The 17191-nt window shown below is 34.5% G+C and overlaps 1 protein-coding gene across 1 annotated transcript in view; it reads right to left on the bottom strand.

The window, feature by feature from the left end:
- LOC106878623 (plexin-A2) overlaps positions 1 to 17191 on the bottom strand; it is a 758495-nt gene that overhangs the window by 65505 nt on the left and 675799 nt on the right. Inside the window, exons 17-18 of the mRNA XM_089351892.1 lie at positions 12815 to 13052; positions 12224 to 12360 (exon numbers count right to left, since the gene is read on the bottom strand). Coding sequence (XP_089208018.1) covers positions 12224 to 12360; positions 12815 to 13052 — 375 coding nt within the window. The remainder of the gene's footprint in view (positions 1 to 12223; positions 12361 to 12814; positions 13053 to 17191) is intronic.

The raw sequence follows: 17191 nt of genomic DNA, 5'->3' as shown, positions 1-17191 counted from the left end.
TTTTCTCAGTGCGATTATCATTACATTACTGTAAAATTCTTCACTCCTGCCATGACAACCACCACCACGACCACCGCCATTACCACCACCCTCCTCCTCCTCCTCTGACAGATAAGAATGCATTAATGCACAGACATGCTTTTCAGCCCCATCCACCACACTCCTGGTCTCACATCACCATGTATGTATGAATGTATATACCCAGCACCACTATTACTGTCGGCGCCACCACCTCTATTAATACAGTGCTGTGTATATATAGCGTGTAGGTTTAAAATTACCAACAATACATTAGATCTACTTTACAGAGGAAACAAAAACAAGGAATCCATTATGTAACAGTGAATATAATGCAGTCATTGTCAATATAAGGAAGTTTCTTGTTCAATAAAGGATCTCTTTGAGATTTTGTCTGTTTATGCACGTGTATATGTGTAAAAATGATATATGTATTACATATATATGTGTGTGTGTGTATTATATATAAAATGTGTGTGTATGTATCATATTCAAATATATATATATATATATATATATGTATGTATGTATGTGCGAATGTGTATGTATTACATACATATATATGTGTGTGTGTGTGTATGTGTGTGTCTGTATACATGTATGAGTACACAGACGTATATATGTAGATGTGTGTATGTATATGTATACATATGTATGTGTGTATGTAATGTTTGTGTATGTATGTACATGTGTGTATGCATGTACATGTTTGTGTGTATATATGTATATGTGTGTGTGAATATATGTATGTGTGTTTGCATTTGTATGTATGTATATACATATATATACATACATATATGTATGTATGTATATACATATATATACATACATACACTCGTATCTATACAAACACACACACCAGGCTGTCTATCTCTCTCCCATCATCATCATTTAATCATTTTATGTCCATCTTTCATGCTGAGTGAGTCTTTCTATCTATCTATCTATCTATCTATCTGTCTGTCTGTCTGTCTGTCTGCTCCCCACCCACAACCACCACCACCACCACACAATGTATACCTACATATATATAGGTCAAGGCATAGCTATGTGGTTAAAAAGTTTGCTTTGCAATCACGTGGTTTCAGGTTCAATCTCACTCTACAGCAAGTGTCTTACTATAACCCCAGGTCAACCAATCAATGCCTTGTGAGTGAAACTGTTTTATATTTGCACCTAATTGCATTTCAAAAATTTCTTAAAAATTAGGAGGAAAAAAGAGGATTTTTACTGAATGCATAATATCATGATGACTTTTATATGTTATTAGTGTAGCTTCATATATTCTCTGAGTAATATTGATTCAGTAAAATTTCCCATAGCAATCTATTTAACACGAACTTGACCTCACTTAGTGAATGTCAAACAGATTGCAGCCAGCTGAATATCTAATTTATCAATGTTGTTATCTATCAATGCAAACAAACAAAGAATTACACATATCTAATTGCAAAGCTAATTAAAGTGTAAACGTAAGATTTCATTAAGAAACTGAGATGAGAAGGTATGGCTGTGTGGTTAAAGAAGCCTGCTTTGCAGCGATGTGGTTTCAAGTTCAGTCCCAACTGCATGATACTTGGTATATACAGAGTCTTCTACTATAGCCCCAGGTCGATTAAAGCCTTGTGAGTGGATTTGGTAGATGGGAACTGAAAGAAGCCTGTTGTGTGTGTGAGTGTGTGGATGTATGTATGTATATATATATATATATATATATATATATATATATATATTTATGTATGTGTGTCTTTGTCACCCCACTATTGCTTGACAACTGATGGTGTGTTTACATCCTTGATACTTAGCGCTTTGGCAAAAGAGGCCAATAGAATAAGTACTAAACTTACAAAGAATAGGTCCAGGGGTTGATTTCTTCAACTAAAAAAAACCCTTTTAAGCACAGCTGCAGTCAAATGACTGAAACACGTAAAAGTATAAAAGTATGTGTGTATATATATATATATATATATATATATATATATATATATATATATATATACATATTGTGTTAATATCACACAATACTTGCTGTGTGAGAATAAAATTTCTAAATTGGACAGAGAAATTTGAAGGAGTGCTTTGGTCAAATGGCAGAACACTTGTCATGTTTACAAGAAATGAGGGTTCAAACCCCACGGGCAGCCTTTGATTAAAAATTTCTTTTTTTTGTCCAAAGGGATTTTCAACCTAATATTTGAATGCTAAGAGAACTGACTCCTTCAGTGGTCAGTGTGGCCTTGGGGTCTGAAATACTGACCTGGAAACACAAGATCACAAAACAAATGACCCAGGTTTGAATCCAGTGGGAGACAAGATTTTGGAAAGCAGCACAAGGAGTCAAAGCCTGGGTGGGCCTAGCTCCCATAAAGGGGCCAAAACACTTGTTGGATGAGAGTTTTTCCTCTGAAGTTCTCTCCTGCTTTGCACTTGCCTTGTGCCAAGTTTTTGATATTTTTTTTAGCTTTATCTGGTTCAAGATCCACCATTCCAAAATTGATTTATATATGAGAACTCATTGTATTCTTTTCATACTACTTGATTTCAAATTTCTAATTGTAAGGAGGTAATTCCTTCCCTTTGTATAAACTGCCATCAAGGTGGCACCATGCATGTAATAAATTTAAAGCAGGTCTGATAACTGAGAAAAATTATTATTGTAAAGACAACTGCCTTCTATCAAAAATTTGTAATTTATTACTAGTAGCATACAGAGAATATGACTAGAACACCAAGTCTATCAAACTGCTAATAGATACCATAAAATAGCAACTAGCTTGTACTGTTTACTTTAATTCCTCCTATGAATTTGCAAAAACAAGATTACAATAGCATCTTCAGGGAATTCTGTCTTGAAAATTTTCTTTAAGCTTCGTCTAGAATATCTTATCACAAAGGGTACCAATAACCTTGTTCCTAATATGGTAACTGAGTAGACCTTTTGAGAAGTTATAATGTTTCAAGTTCCTTCGATAAATAATGGTGATAGTGATGTCTTTTATCTTTTACTTGTTTCAGTCACTAGACTGCAGCCATTCTGAGGCTCCGCCTTGAAGGGTTTAGTTAAACAAATCAAACCCAGTAACACATTTTTGAAGCCTGGTACTTATTCTATCAGTCTCTTATGCTGAAGTGCTAATTTATGGGAACATACCTCCTGACTTTATTATTTTATATATATATTTGCAATATATATATATTTGCAACAAGCTTCTTTCAGTTTCCATTTAACAAAGCCACACACAAGGCTTTGATTAGCCTGGGGCTATAGTGGAAGACACATGCCCAAAGTGCCATGCAGCAGAACCAAACCTGAAACCATATGGTTGAGAAGCAAGATGCTTGCGACACATCAATGCCTGTGTCAGGTGAATTTCTTTTATAAACCTTTAAAGACTACGTTTTTGGTCAAAAAGGAGAGAGAACAAAAAAACCTCTGATTGACCGACTGGCTGCAGAATCTGAACACTGCTGCAGCAGATGTCTGGTTTAAACATAAGCAGGAAAACAAGTGGTGGATGGTGGGAAGTAAGAGGAGGATTTGGAAGAGCCTGAATGTTTGGAACTCAGTGAACTTTGCTAAAAGGCCCATAAGAAACTGGATGGTAATTTTCCAAAACTTTGAAAAGAAAATACAGCTGAAAATGATTCAAATGTTTTTGTATCAAGATTGTTTAAAAGTATAAAAACTACTAAAGCTGTACAAAAGACCAATATAATAAAGTTTAGTACCGTCTTTTCAATGAACTATTCAGATCAAATCAAGAATCATTAATTCAAAGCAGGTTCCTGTCTACCAATTTTACTAACAAAATTCTTGACAATAGTTTCTCTGATTTTCTTTTCATATGTATATGTGTGTGTGTATGCATGCACACATATACATACATACATACATATACATACATACATACATACATACATACATACATATATATATATATATATATAAATACACACACATATATACATACACACATATATACATAAACACACATATGTATGCATGTATGTGTGTGTGTGTGAGTGAGAGTAAAGCCAAGTTTTTCAGGTCATCAGGAGCAGCAGCAGCACAAGGGCGGCAGAGGTGGGTGTGGTTAGTAAGTATATTGATTACTAGTACTGACCAAAATGGCCTTTCCAATAAACTGGAGATGACTCTTTGATTCAGAATCTTTTGATCCGATAATTCATGTGTAGAAATTTTGACATTTAATCTTTATCAGAAAGAAGCACAAATTGTGCTGTTGAATAAAATTAATTCCATCCTTGTTGAAGCCAATTAACTTATATTTATATAGCAACGTCTATTGGTTCCAGCTATAATATATTCACAGCCAATAGCTATGATGGATATTACTTTCAGTGAAGACTTGAAAATATCAAGTGCGTAGGACATTGGAATTAAAGCATGTCTTTTTGTTTCATTGTTTTACGTTATTCCATGCTGGTAAATTCAAGACGTCTCAGTGAAATTTTTTAATTTTTTTTTTATAGCAAACAACACCTTTTAGCACAATCTTTTCAAACATAACAAATGAGCAGAATTTAAAATTAAAAGCTGATTAAAATCATTATACCTAAATGGTTATAAGAAGTGGAGAAGAGGAAAAAATGTTATAGGTAGATAGGTAAAGCAGAGCTGTGTAGATAAGAAGTTCTCTTTTTATTTGTTACAGTCATTAGACTGCGGTCATGCTGGATTACGACCTTGAAGAATTTTTAGTTGAATGAATTGACTCAAGTTTAATCTTTTCAAGTCTGGTACTTATTCTATCAATGTCTTTTGCTGAATTGTTAAGTTACACAGAGGTAAACTCATCATCATTAGTTTTCAAGTGGTGATGGGGGACAAACAGACACATACACACACATGATGAGCTTCTGTCAGTTTCTGCCTACCAAATCCACTCTGATATATGTATGTATGTATATATATGTATATATCTATCTATCTATCTAGCTATCTATCTATATATATATATATATATGACAGACTTCTTTCAGTTTCCATCTACCAAATCCACTCACAAGGCTTTGGTTGGCCCATGGCTATAGTAGAAGACACTTGCCCAAGGTGCCGCACAGTGGGACTGAACCCGGAACCATGTGGTTGGGAAGCAAGCTTCTTACCACACAGCCACACCTATACATATACATATATACATATATATATATATATATATATATATATATACACACACACATATATATATATATATATGTATATATACACACACACATATATATATATATATATATATATATATTAAACAACAACTTTAGTAGTGATTTCAAATATGGTAAATGAGCAGAATTTAAAAGATAATTAAAATTATCCTACCTTATCTGATATAAGAAAGTCAGAGGTTAAACAGTAATAGATATTAGCCATAGGCTTGACTGTGTAGTTAACAACCTTTCTTTGCAATCATGTACTTTTGAGTTTCAGTTCCTCTGCATAATACCTTGGGCAAGTGTCTCCTACTATAAACCTGGGCTGACAAATGCCTTGTGAGTGAATTTGATAAATGGAAACTGTGTGGAAGCCCAATGAGTATGTATTTATATATATATATGTAAATATATGAAATGTAATGTGTCTGGAATGGTACAACAATGAAGAGTGAACTTAACTGTTATAAGTAATTTAATTATTCATAGTGTAATATAATATTCTGGAATATAAAAATTCCAATTCCTTCCTCAGATATTGATAGGAAGTAATGAAGTCACTGCTATAGTCGGTTTTCCAACGGTTGTACCATTCTAGACACGTTACATTTCATAAACAATACTTCCTGTGAACTACAATACCCTCTTATATATATATATATATATATATATATATATATATATATATATGTATGCATGTGTGTATGTATGTGTGTGTACATGTGTGTGTGTGTGTGTGTGTGTGTGTGTGTGCGTGTGTGTGTGTATATATATATAGTAAATAAGTTTTAGTACAGTCATTTTGAATGTGATAAATGAGTAATATTTAAGATTAAAAGATGAGTCAAAGTTATTATACTGAGTTAAGAGTAAGAGGTAGTAAGTTATAGATACATAAGAGAAGGTATGGCTGTATGGTAAAAAAAAACATGTTTTTGCATCCACCTAGTTTGGGTGCTGTAGTACAAACCACTCCCAATCCTTGAGTATCCATGTAAATGAAATAACAACAGGGTAGCTTGATTGGAGTCGTATAAAATATAATAATACAATCAATTTTCGAAGCTTTGACCTTCGAGACTTTGTCGGACTAGCAGGTTGAAACTTCAAAATCACAGTCATCCACTTTATGGAAAAGTATAACAAACATGTGTACGTGTGTGTGTGTGTGTGTGTGTGTGCGTACGTGACTGTTAGTGTCTTCTTGCCATTGCATGATAATTGTGTCACCATCATACAAACACCGTCCTTTGTTTCCAATCTTCTGTGAAAACATGTCTGGCCAGAGGGAAATATTTGCCATACTTGGAAACTGGTGAGGATTGGTGACCAGAAGGGCATCAGACCACAGAAAATTTTGTCTCAATAAATTCCATCTGACTCAAGCAAACATGGAAAAACAATGTATATTTAATAAAATGATGATAACAATGATGATGATGATGATAATAAAGAAACCAGATGGTCTGCCTAAATCAAGCTGCTTATTTCGGTCTATCTGTTATGACACAGAGGTTCAGAGAAAAAATTGCTCAGGGTTTCAAACCAAGTTTGAATTTAATGACCATCTGAACTCAGAATATGAAGAGCTAAAAGAAATACTGCTTACAATTCTGTCAGCTCACCCAATACATTAATGATAATAGTGGTGTCTGATTTAGGCACAATGCCAGCAATTTTATGGTAGAATGTGGTTGGTTAATGCTTTTGACCTTGTTATTTGAATGGTACATTATCTTATTGATCCTAATAAGATGAAAAGCAAAGTTCACATTGGCGGTTTTGGAACTCAACTCAGAAGACAAAATGCTAAAAGAAACACAATAAGGCGCTTTGTCTGTTGCATTAACAATTCTGCTAACTGACCACCCTTATTATAATGGCATGAGGTCAGCAATTTTGAGGTGAGAACATTAGTTGATAGCAAACTCTCAGAACTCGAGTGGTGCTTTAGTTTATTAATCCAGACAAAGTATGAAGGGGCATAGTTGACCTCAGCAAGATTTGAACTCAGTATGTAAAATGTTAGAAGAAATACTGCAAAGCATTCTCCATAATGCTTTGACCATTCTGCTAATGTGACAACCAAAAAAGTAAGGAATTAATAAAAATAAAACAGAAATAGTTTCTGTATGTATTTCCTACCTTTCCTCCTAATTCACTCATGAAACAGACTTTTTAATAAATTCATTATATATATAAATAATATTAGATTATTACTGTAAATGAAGGAAGAATGAGCTGATAGCAGAGGCTGTACTGGTGATGGCAGTGTGGAAATGTAGTTAGTAGTGGAGAGTTTTAAAAGATAACAAATCAAGTGAAGAATAGTGATGGTACAGACCAGACAACTAAGAGAAGTTAACTAGAGAGAAAATTAGGAAGATAGTAACTGATGTTTATATGTATATATATGCCATTGGTGTGTATGTGTTTGTGTGTGCCAATGGAGACACAAGAGCTCTAGTGAAGAAGGGAGATAACTGCAAACATTAGTATGATGCGGGTAGCATAAAATTGAGATAAGGAAATTTGGTGGAATGTTTTATCTTGCTACTCTTCATCTCTGACTGCTAGCTTAACTAGTTAATGTTTTTTTTTTTCTTCTTCATTCCTTGATTGCATCGTTTAAAATTTCATTTACTTTTTTTTTTTATCTTACATTTTTACAATTTAGAAATTGGAAATGGGTGTGGAATATTGTAAGTCAACCATTTTCCTACACTGTATAAATTTCGGTTAACAGACATGTAATAAATATAGATAGCACTGTTTCACTTTTTCTAAGCAAGAAATCATCGTCATCATCACCATTACCATCACCACCAGGTCAGCTTTGAACAAGTAGAACTATGGAATACAAATAGTTGGCTGAATAACTAGGTGCAGTAAATAGACATAGCGTTGCAACTATTCCATGCTTCCTGTCAAACTGAGGACCATCTTCCAGTTAGACATTTGTGTGTGTGTGTATATGTGTGAATGTACATATGCTTGTGTCTCCTTGTCTTGACATCATGTGACAGTCGTAAATGATTATCACTGTCATACAAGCAGTATGACAGTGATATTTCCAATATTCTGAGAAAACATATCTAGCCAAGCGGAAATGTTATCTAACTTGGAAAAAGGTGAGGCCTTCCAACAAGAAGAGCGTCTGAGTGTAAAAAATTTGCCTCGATAAATTCCATCTGACCCATGCAAGCATGAAATGATGATGAGGATGATGAAATGGGAAAGGTTAGAGATGAAAGAAAAGAAGAAAAGAGTAGGTATTGCTAGAAATGGGAAACAGAAAAAAGGGGCTGAGAAAGAGGAGAGAGAGAATAAGAATAAAGAATATAATATAAGGGAGATGTAACAAACTTATGAAATGCAGAGTATAACGAATGAAGTAAAGAAAGAAGAAGGAAAAATGAGTTGAAGAGTGGAGGCATAATGATAAAGACAGATGAGTGTGACAAATGAGGAGTGGATGTGAATGGAAATAATGAATGAAATTTAATGTAATGGTTTCTGAGAGAAAATAGCCATAAGCAAGGAACAACAGGAAGCTTTCAACTTGTGTGGAGTGAAACCAACAAAATTCTGTTCTTGTAGTAGTGGTGGCTGTGGTGGTGGTGATGGTACATGTTGATACTGTATGGTTTCAGCTTAATTAAAGAAATGTTTGTTGCAGGGTGTCCAGTAGTTAGTTAGATGGAACATGGGATTACTGAAGCCAAAAGATTATAGGTTCAAATTATTGCCAAAGCAGTAATTAACACTCAAACCAGGCATCCACAGTCGCCGTCATTTTAATGTCCACTTTTTGAAGCTTACATATGTCATATGGAATTCACTGAGGCAGACTTATATAAAGTTGGATACTGTTCCTGTTGCTAACCCTCACCTATTTCCATGCAAGGTAATATTTCCACATGGCTGGATTTGTTTTTCAAAACTTGATTGTATTATTATATTTTATATGACTCCAATCAAGCTACCCTGTTGTTATTTCATTTATATGGATACATTGCAAAATAAAGGACACTGCTTTTTATGATGGTGACTCTCATTTGCAAGTATCACGTGTTGTCAAGGGAACACAAGTGCCCTGCTACGTAGGTTTACATATTATTGTATACCTTGACACTGTGTGCACTGGGATCTCTGATGACAAGTGTCTGACATTAAATAAAGTACTAAAACACTTATAGTATGCTTATCAATAGCACCAGTTCTCTGAAAATACTAGACTTGTTGTGTATATAAACAGACTACTTGCTAGAATCTCTGGGATGAGACAAGCAATGAAGACACCCCTCAGGAGAACCCAATAAGGGACAAAAACCAATTAAGGTTGTTCATTTTTTTTTTTTTTTTCAATCTAAGGAGAAATGGTTGAATTTGTTATGTATGTATGATTGTTATGCATAATCACATATACATTAGGAAAGGCATCCAGCCATAGAAACCATGTCAAATCAGACTGAAGTCTGGTGCAGCCTCTCAGCTTACCAGCCCTGGTCAAACTGTCCAACTCATGCTAGCATGGACAACGGACATTAAATGATGATGACGACGGTGATATATATATATATATATATATATATATGTATATACATGGGTGTGTATCTATTTCTCTCTCTCTCTCTCTCTCTCTCTCTCTCTCTCTCTCTCTCTCTCTCTATATATATATATATATATATATATATATATATATATATATATATATATATATATATATATATAAAAGAGAGTATGTTAGAGATAATTATTCTATTATTGTGAAACCATGATATGATACATGAATCTGGTGGTATAATTATTCAAACATAAATACATATTTGAAACAAAGATATGTATGTGTGTGAGAGAGAGTGAGAGAGAGGGAGAGAGAGAGAGGTCTTATATTAATTTCAATGATGAATAGAAAATAATAGCAATCATCATCATCATTTCACTGTCCACTTTTCCAGGTTTACATGAGCAAATGGAAATTCACTGAGAGAATTTTATACAGCCAGATGCCATTCTTGTTACGAATCCTAACCTGTTTCATGGAAGAGTGGAAATAAATAACACTGCTTGTATGATAGTGACACACATTTACATATATATATATAATTATGTGTATTTCTTCTATCTTAATGAATAAAAATTCTTCTGATAGAATAAATGGGTTAATAGAAACCAATGTAGCAAAGAACACAAAATAACTGTGGTTTAATTCCTGTTTTTAAGGCAGGAACTCCTTGAAATTTTGGTTATTTGAGTATATTTAAGAATTTAAGGATTGTTTTCATAATCGGTCATAATGTCTTACGTTTAAGATGATTCCCATGCTTTCCCTGATGAGAAGGTTACAATTTTAATATCAAAGATCCCTATGGATCACACAGGTTGTAATCCTTTGAAACATATGTAGGAATAAAGTATGCAATTATAACATGCGTTTTCTCCAATCCTTAAATTCTTATATATATATATATATATATATATACACACACACACGCACATACACACACTAGGCAACAATCACAAAAAGTAAATAACACTCGAGGAACAAATATTAAGAAATGTATTAGTCTAATGTTGAAAAAGGGAAAGTGTCTTGACATTTAGGACTCTCATCCTTCATCAGAAAGATAAAAGTATGAGAAAAGGTGGTAAGACAAACGGTAAAAAATGATAGGCTTCTTTCAGATTCCTTCTACCAAATCTCTTCACAAGGCTTTGATAGGCTGGGGACCAAAACATAAAACACTTACCCCAGTTACACATAGTGGGACTGAACCTGAGACTACATAGTTGAGAAACACAATTCTTAACCACACAGCCATGCATACTACTATGTATTTAATATACCGTAGTGTATTACAATTATACAGTCTATAAATCTTCATCATCATCATCGTTTAATGTCCGCCTTCCATGCTAGCATGGGTGGGACTAAATACTATGATATATCACAGTGCCCTTAGCCAATATAATACTCAGACTGACTCAATGTTACATCATAGGGAATATGACTGGTCTCTTGAATCGCAGACAAACTTCATTCAGTAGGCTTCAATATGGTTTTTTAAAGCCTAATTTTACAAGCATGCCTTGGTTAACCCAAAGGCTTTCATAAAAAACTGGCAAAAGATGTTTGTCCACAAGGTAACACACCATGGGATTGAACCTTAATATTTATGATTGCAAAGCAAATTTCCTAATCATTCAGCTAAACCTGCACCACCCATTACACACACATACATACAAACACGCACATGAGCATATATACTGTGAGTGAATTTGGAAGACAGAAATTGAAGAAATTTTTTGTGTATATGTACATGTGTATGTGTGTGTGTACATACAGTCATGCATATATGTTAATGTATCTGTGTGCCTGTGAGTGTTTCTGCCTTCATTGTTGGTTTGTAAGCTATGAATTCTTCCTGCCAGTGTCTAGCTTGCAGTCCACCATGAAAAGATATTCAGGCTTCCTGACATATTATGTGATCTCTACGAACAAAAGGCTCCTCGAATGATAATGTTTCCAGTTCTCACCACAAAACATGCCCAGGCTGGTAATTGTTCAGTAGACTAGGAGACTATTTGGAAACCTCACTCGGAAACAAGTGGCGGGTAAGTGACAGAAAGAGCATCAGGCTGTAGAAAAAAAATCTACCTCACTCTTGTCTGACATATGCAAGCAAGTAAAAGAAGGCATTAAAATGATGATGGTAATGATATATATATATATATATATATTTGTATGTGTGTGTGTGTGTGTGTGTGTGTGTGTGTGTGTAATTTAAAAATTCTATATTTTCTAGTATGTAAGTTGAAATAGTATATAGTGTGAATATGTAAACAGTCAAACATTGCCAAAATCTTTCTGGACCCTACTACATTTCACATGGTATTTTTGATCCTCCAGTGTTGGTTTGGTGTATAAGTTGACCTACCTGTTTTGGTTGTAAATTTTGGTCTGAAAAATTTTACTTATATGCCACAAAATACAGTACAAAAGCTATTTCAGAAAACCCAGAAATCTTACCTTAGTAACAGGATGGTCCTTATCACCTGGGAAGAGGACTTTCATGCAATAAGTTCGGTAATCCCAGAAAGGAATTGATACTTGGCCGCTCATATCATTATTCAACTCTGTCATGTCAGTTTGTAGCTCAGCAAATGCTAAAAGTAAAGAGACAAAACAGACAATCAACCAACTTTTATAAAAAGAAAGCTGCTATGATCAGGTACATGGGGTTCAACACTGCACCTGTAATAATTTTGAAAATAATGAAGGATTTAGTAAAATAACTGTCATTATTAGCCTGATATTTGGAACATAAATTAACATGGAATTTTGATAGGTTTTAATTTAGATTACTTTAACCCTTTCATTACCATATTTCTGTTGAAATACTCTGCTTTTATTTCAATTGATTTTAAAAATAGTATAGAATTTAGAAAAATAACTTTGTTATTATTACACTAGTATTTGGAATATGAATTATCATGATATTTTGAAGGAATGTTTTAATTTAGACTACCTTAAAATATATATAAAATTTCTATCATAGAACCAGGTGCAGTCTTACAAAATGTTAAAGGAAGAAAAGATGTGTATGAAAATGTATATTACCTTCTTTACATTCTTGGGCGACTTTTAACTCCAACTGGTCCATTTGCTCATGTAACTGCTTCTTCATGGTGTTGCTCTGTTTTGATTTGACGCGGTAAGCAATAACAACAATAATTACAATCAACAAGAGCACGGCACCACCCACAGCTAAGCCAATCACCATATGTAGTGATGTTCCTTCGGGTTCTTCATAGCGCAGGAAACCAATATGATAGGTCAGATTACGACCAACTCGAACCTGGAATAAAATTGAAGAAAAAAGGACACGATTAGTTTGGGTAAGTTTTATTTATGTTTTATTTATGTATTGGAACTTATTTTAATGCTTTAGGCAGACAATGAGAAACAATAATCAGTGACTATCACAGGTACTCTCAGACTGGTATTTCTGCAAGATGAGCAGAAGAGAGAGAGATAGCTTATAAGGATTTTGATGAAAAAGAGGACTGTGGAAGAGATTATTTGGTGATGGTGGTGTGAAGGTTAGGAGGTGTAATGATTCAAATTGTACAATGGCATACAAGTGATAGTATGGAATTTTAAGATATGATTCAAGATATTCTGCAATGTATCATGAGTAGACATGTATCTTCTCTATAGCAAGACACCTCTGCCTGTCCCCTCTCAAATACCTCACCCACTTCCAGTTACTTACGAGAGCTTTTCCGTTTTTTGTTCTTTCCTATCTTGCAAGTTATTTGGTAACCCCACAAGTCCCAGTGGCAGGAAAAAAAAAACACCCAGTACACACTGTAGAGTGATTGATGTTAGGAAGGGCATCCAATTGCAGAAACCATGCCAAAATTGACATAGAGCACAATGCAGCCCCATGGTTCACCTGATCCTATCAAATTGTCCAACCCATGCCAGCATGGAGAACAGATGTTAAATGATGATGATGATAATGATTGTAAGGCCTGAAATTTGGGAGGCTAGTCAACTACATCAACCCCAGTAGTTTGGTACATTTATTTTATTGACTCCAGAAGAATAAAAGGCAAAGTTGACTTTGGCAGAATTCAAACTTAGAACATGAGTCAGAAGAAATATCGCAATGCATTTTGTCTGACACTCACACAATTCTAACAAATCACTGCCTTAAGCTTATAATGATGAACCATTCTGCATACAGTACTTATTTAAAATTAGGTGGACTAAGTTAGTAAGGGTTAAAGTCTCTTAGTAATTCTTTCTAATTTTGGCACAAAGCCAACAATTTTGAGAGGCGGGGGGGAAGTCAGTTACATTGACCCCAGTTCTTGACTGGTACTTATTTTATCAACCCTGAAAGGATGACAGAATTTGAACTCAGAATGTCAAACCAGAAGAAATGGCGCTAAGCATTTTGTCTGGCATGCTAATGATTCTGCCAGCTTGTCACCTAACTCTATCAGTAATCAACACTTCCCACTATCACCAATACTTCACTAATTACTTGGCCATCAACGATAATTACAGAGATGTAAAAAGGTGTTGAAACCAGGATGGTGATAGCAGGGTATATATTTGTGTAACCACGGATATGATGTATCAGATTTCCTGTACACTTCAACACATTGTTGTTTAAACTCTAATATTCTCCATTGATCCCTGGTAAATGGTAAGGTGGATGGACTAATTAACTAACTCTAAAGCAAACATCAATTCTATTATTACCAATTATAACCATCACCACAATCACCATCATTTAATATCCACTTCTCTATGCCTGAAGGAGTTGGACAGTGTTTAGTGAGTCAGGTTTTCTATAGCCAGATGCCTTTCTCATTGCTAACTCTTCCATTTCCCAGCAAGGTAATATTTTCCCATGGGAAGGCAGTGAACTAGCAGAACCATTAGCATGCTGGGTAAATTGCTAAGTGACATTTCATCTGCCCTTATGTTCTGAGTTCAAATTCTGCTGAGGTCGACTTTGTCCTTCCATCCTTTCAGGGTTGATAAATACCAGTTGAACACTAGGGTCAATGTAATTGATTTACCTCTGAATATGTTGGCCTTGCACCAAACTTTGAAATCAATAATTTTCCTCATGGCCAAACATGTTTTCACAGAATACTGGAAATGAAGGACACTGCTTGTATGGCAGTGAGACTCATTTACAACTGTTACATGACACCAAGACAAGGAAACACAGGCAGATACACACATATAAATGTATCATCATCATCATTTAATGTCCACTTTTCCATGCTCACAAGGGCCAAATGAAATTTGTTGAAACAGATATTCTATGGCCGGATATTCTTCCTGTCACTAATCCTCACCTGTTCTGAAGCAAGGTAATATTTTCCCATGATCAGATATATTTTTCACAGAAGACTGGCAAAAAAAAAAAAAAAAATACAACAACCTCACTTGTATGTTGATGAAACTTGTTTACAACCATCATGTAATATCTAGACAACCATCATGTAATGTCTAGACAACCATCATGTAATATCTAGACAACCATCATGTAATGTCTAGACAACCATCATGTAATGTCTAGACAACCATCATGTAATGTCTAGACAACCATCATGTAATGTCTAGACAACCATCATGTAATGTCTAGACAACCATCATGTAATATCTAGACAACCATCATGTAATGTCTAGACAACCATCATGTAATATCTAGACAACCATCATGTAATGTCTAGACAACCATCATGTAATATCTAGACAACCATCATGTAATGTCTAGACAACCATCATGTAATGTCTAGACAACCATCATGTAATGTCTAGACAACCATCATGTAATATCTAGACAACCATCATGTAATGTCTAGACAACCATCATGTAATATCTAGACAACCATCATGTAATGTCTAGACAACCATCATGTAATATCTAGACAACCATCATGTAATGTCTAGACAACCATCATGTAATATCTAGACAACCATCATGTAATGTCTAGACAACCATCATGTAATGTCTAGACAACCATCATGTAATGTCTAGACAACCATCATGTAATATCTAGACAACCATCATGTAATGTCTAGACAACCATCATGTAATATCTAGACAACCATCATGTAATGTCTAGACAACCATCATGTAATATCTAGACAACCATCATGTAATGTCTAGACAACCATCATGTAATGTCTAGACAACCATCATGTAATGTCTAGACAACCATCATGTAATGTCTAGACAACCATCATGTAATATCTAGACAACCATCATGTAATGTCTAGACAACCATCATGTAATGTCTAGACAACCATCATGTAATATCTAGACAACCATCATGTAATGTCTAGACAACCATCATGTAATATCTAGACAACCATCATGTAATATCTAGACAACCATCATGTAATGTCTAGACAACCATCATGTAATGTCTAGACAACCATCATGTAATGTCTAGACAACCATCATGTAATATCTAGACAACCATCATGTAATGTCTAGACAACCATCATGTAATATCTAGACAACCATCATGTAATGTATAGACAACCATCATGTAATATCTAGACAACCATCATGTAATGTCTAGACAACCATCATGTAATGTCTAGACAACCATCATGTAATGTCTAGACAACCATCATGTAATGTCTAGACAACCATCATGTAATGTCTAGACAACCATCATGTAATGTCTAGACAACCATCATGTAATATCTAGACAACCATCATGTAATGTCTAGACAACCATCATGTAATATCTAGACAACCATCATGTAATGTCTAGACAACCATCATGTAATGTCTAGACAACCATCATGTAATGTCTAGACAACCATCATGTAATATCTAGACAACCATCATGTAATGTCTAGACAACCATCATGTAATATCTAGACAACCATCATGTAATGTCTAGACAACCATCATGTAATATCTAGACAACCATCATGTAATGTCTAGACAACCATCATGTAATATCTAGACAACCATCATGTAATGTCTAGACAACCATCATGTAATGTCTAGACAACCATCATGTAATGTCTAGACAACCATCATGTAATATCTAGACAACCATCATGTAATGTCTAGACAACCATCATGTAATATCTAGACAACCATCATGTAATGTCTAGACAACCATCATGTAATATCTAGACAACCATCATGTAATGTCTAGACAACCATCATGTAATATCTAGACAACCATCATGTAATGTCTAGACAACCATCATGTAATGTCTAGACAACCATCATGTAATATCTAGACAACCATCATGTAATGTCTAGACAACCATCATGTAATATCTAGACAACCATCATGTAATGTCTAGACAACCATCATGTAATATCTAGACAACCATCATGTAATGTCTAGACAACCATCATGTAATGTCTAGACAACCATCATGTAATGTCTAGACAACCATCATGTAATATCTAGACAACCATCATGTAATGTC

The sequence above is a fragment of the Octopus bimaculoides genome, chromosome 5 (genome assembly GCF_046866305.1).
Source record: "Octopus bimaculoides isolate indiv1 chromosome 5, ASM4686630v1, whole genome shotgun sequence".
NCBI lineage: Eukaryota > Metazoa > Mollusca > Cephalopoda > Octopoda > Octopodidae > Octopus > Octopus bimaculoides.
Note: the sequence above shows the minus strand (reverse complement) of the source record. Positions and strands in the feature narration are given on the sequence as shown.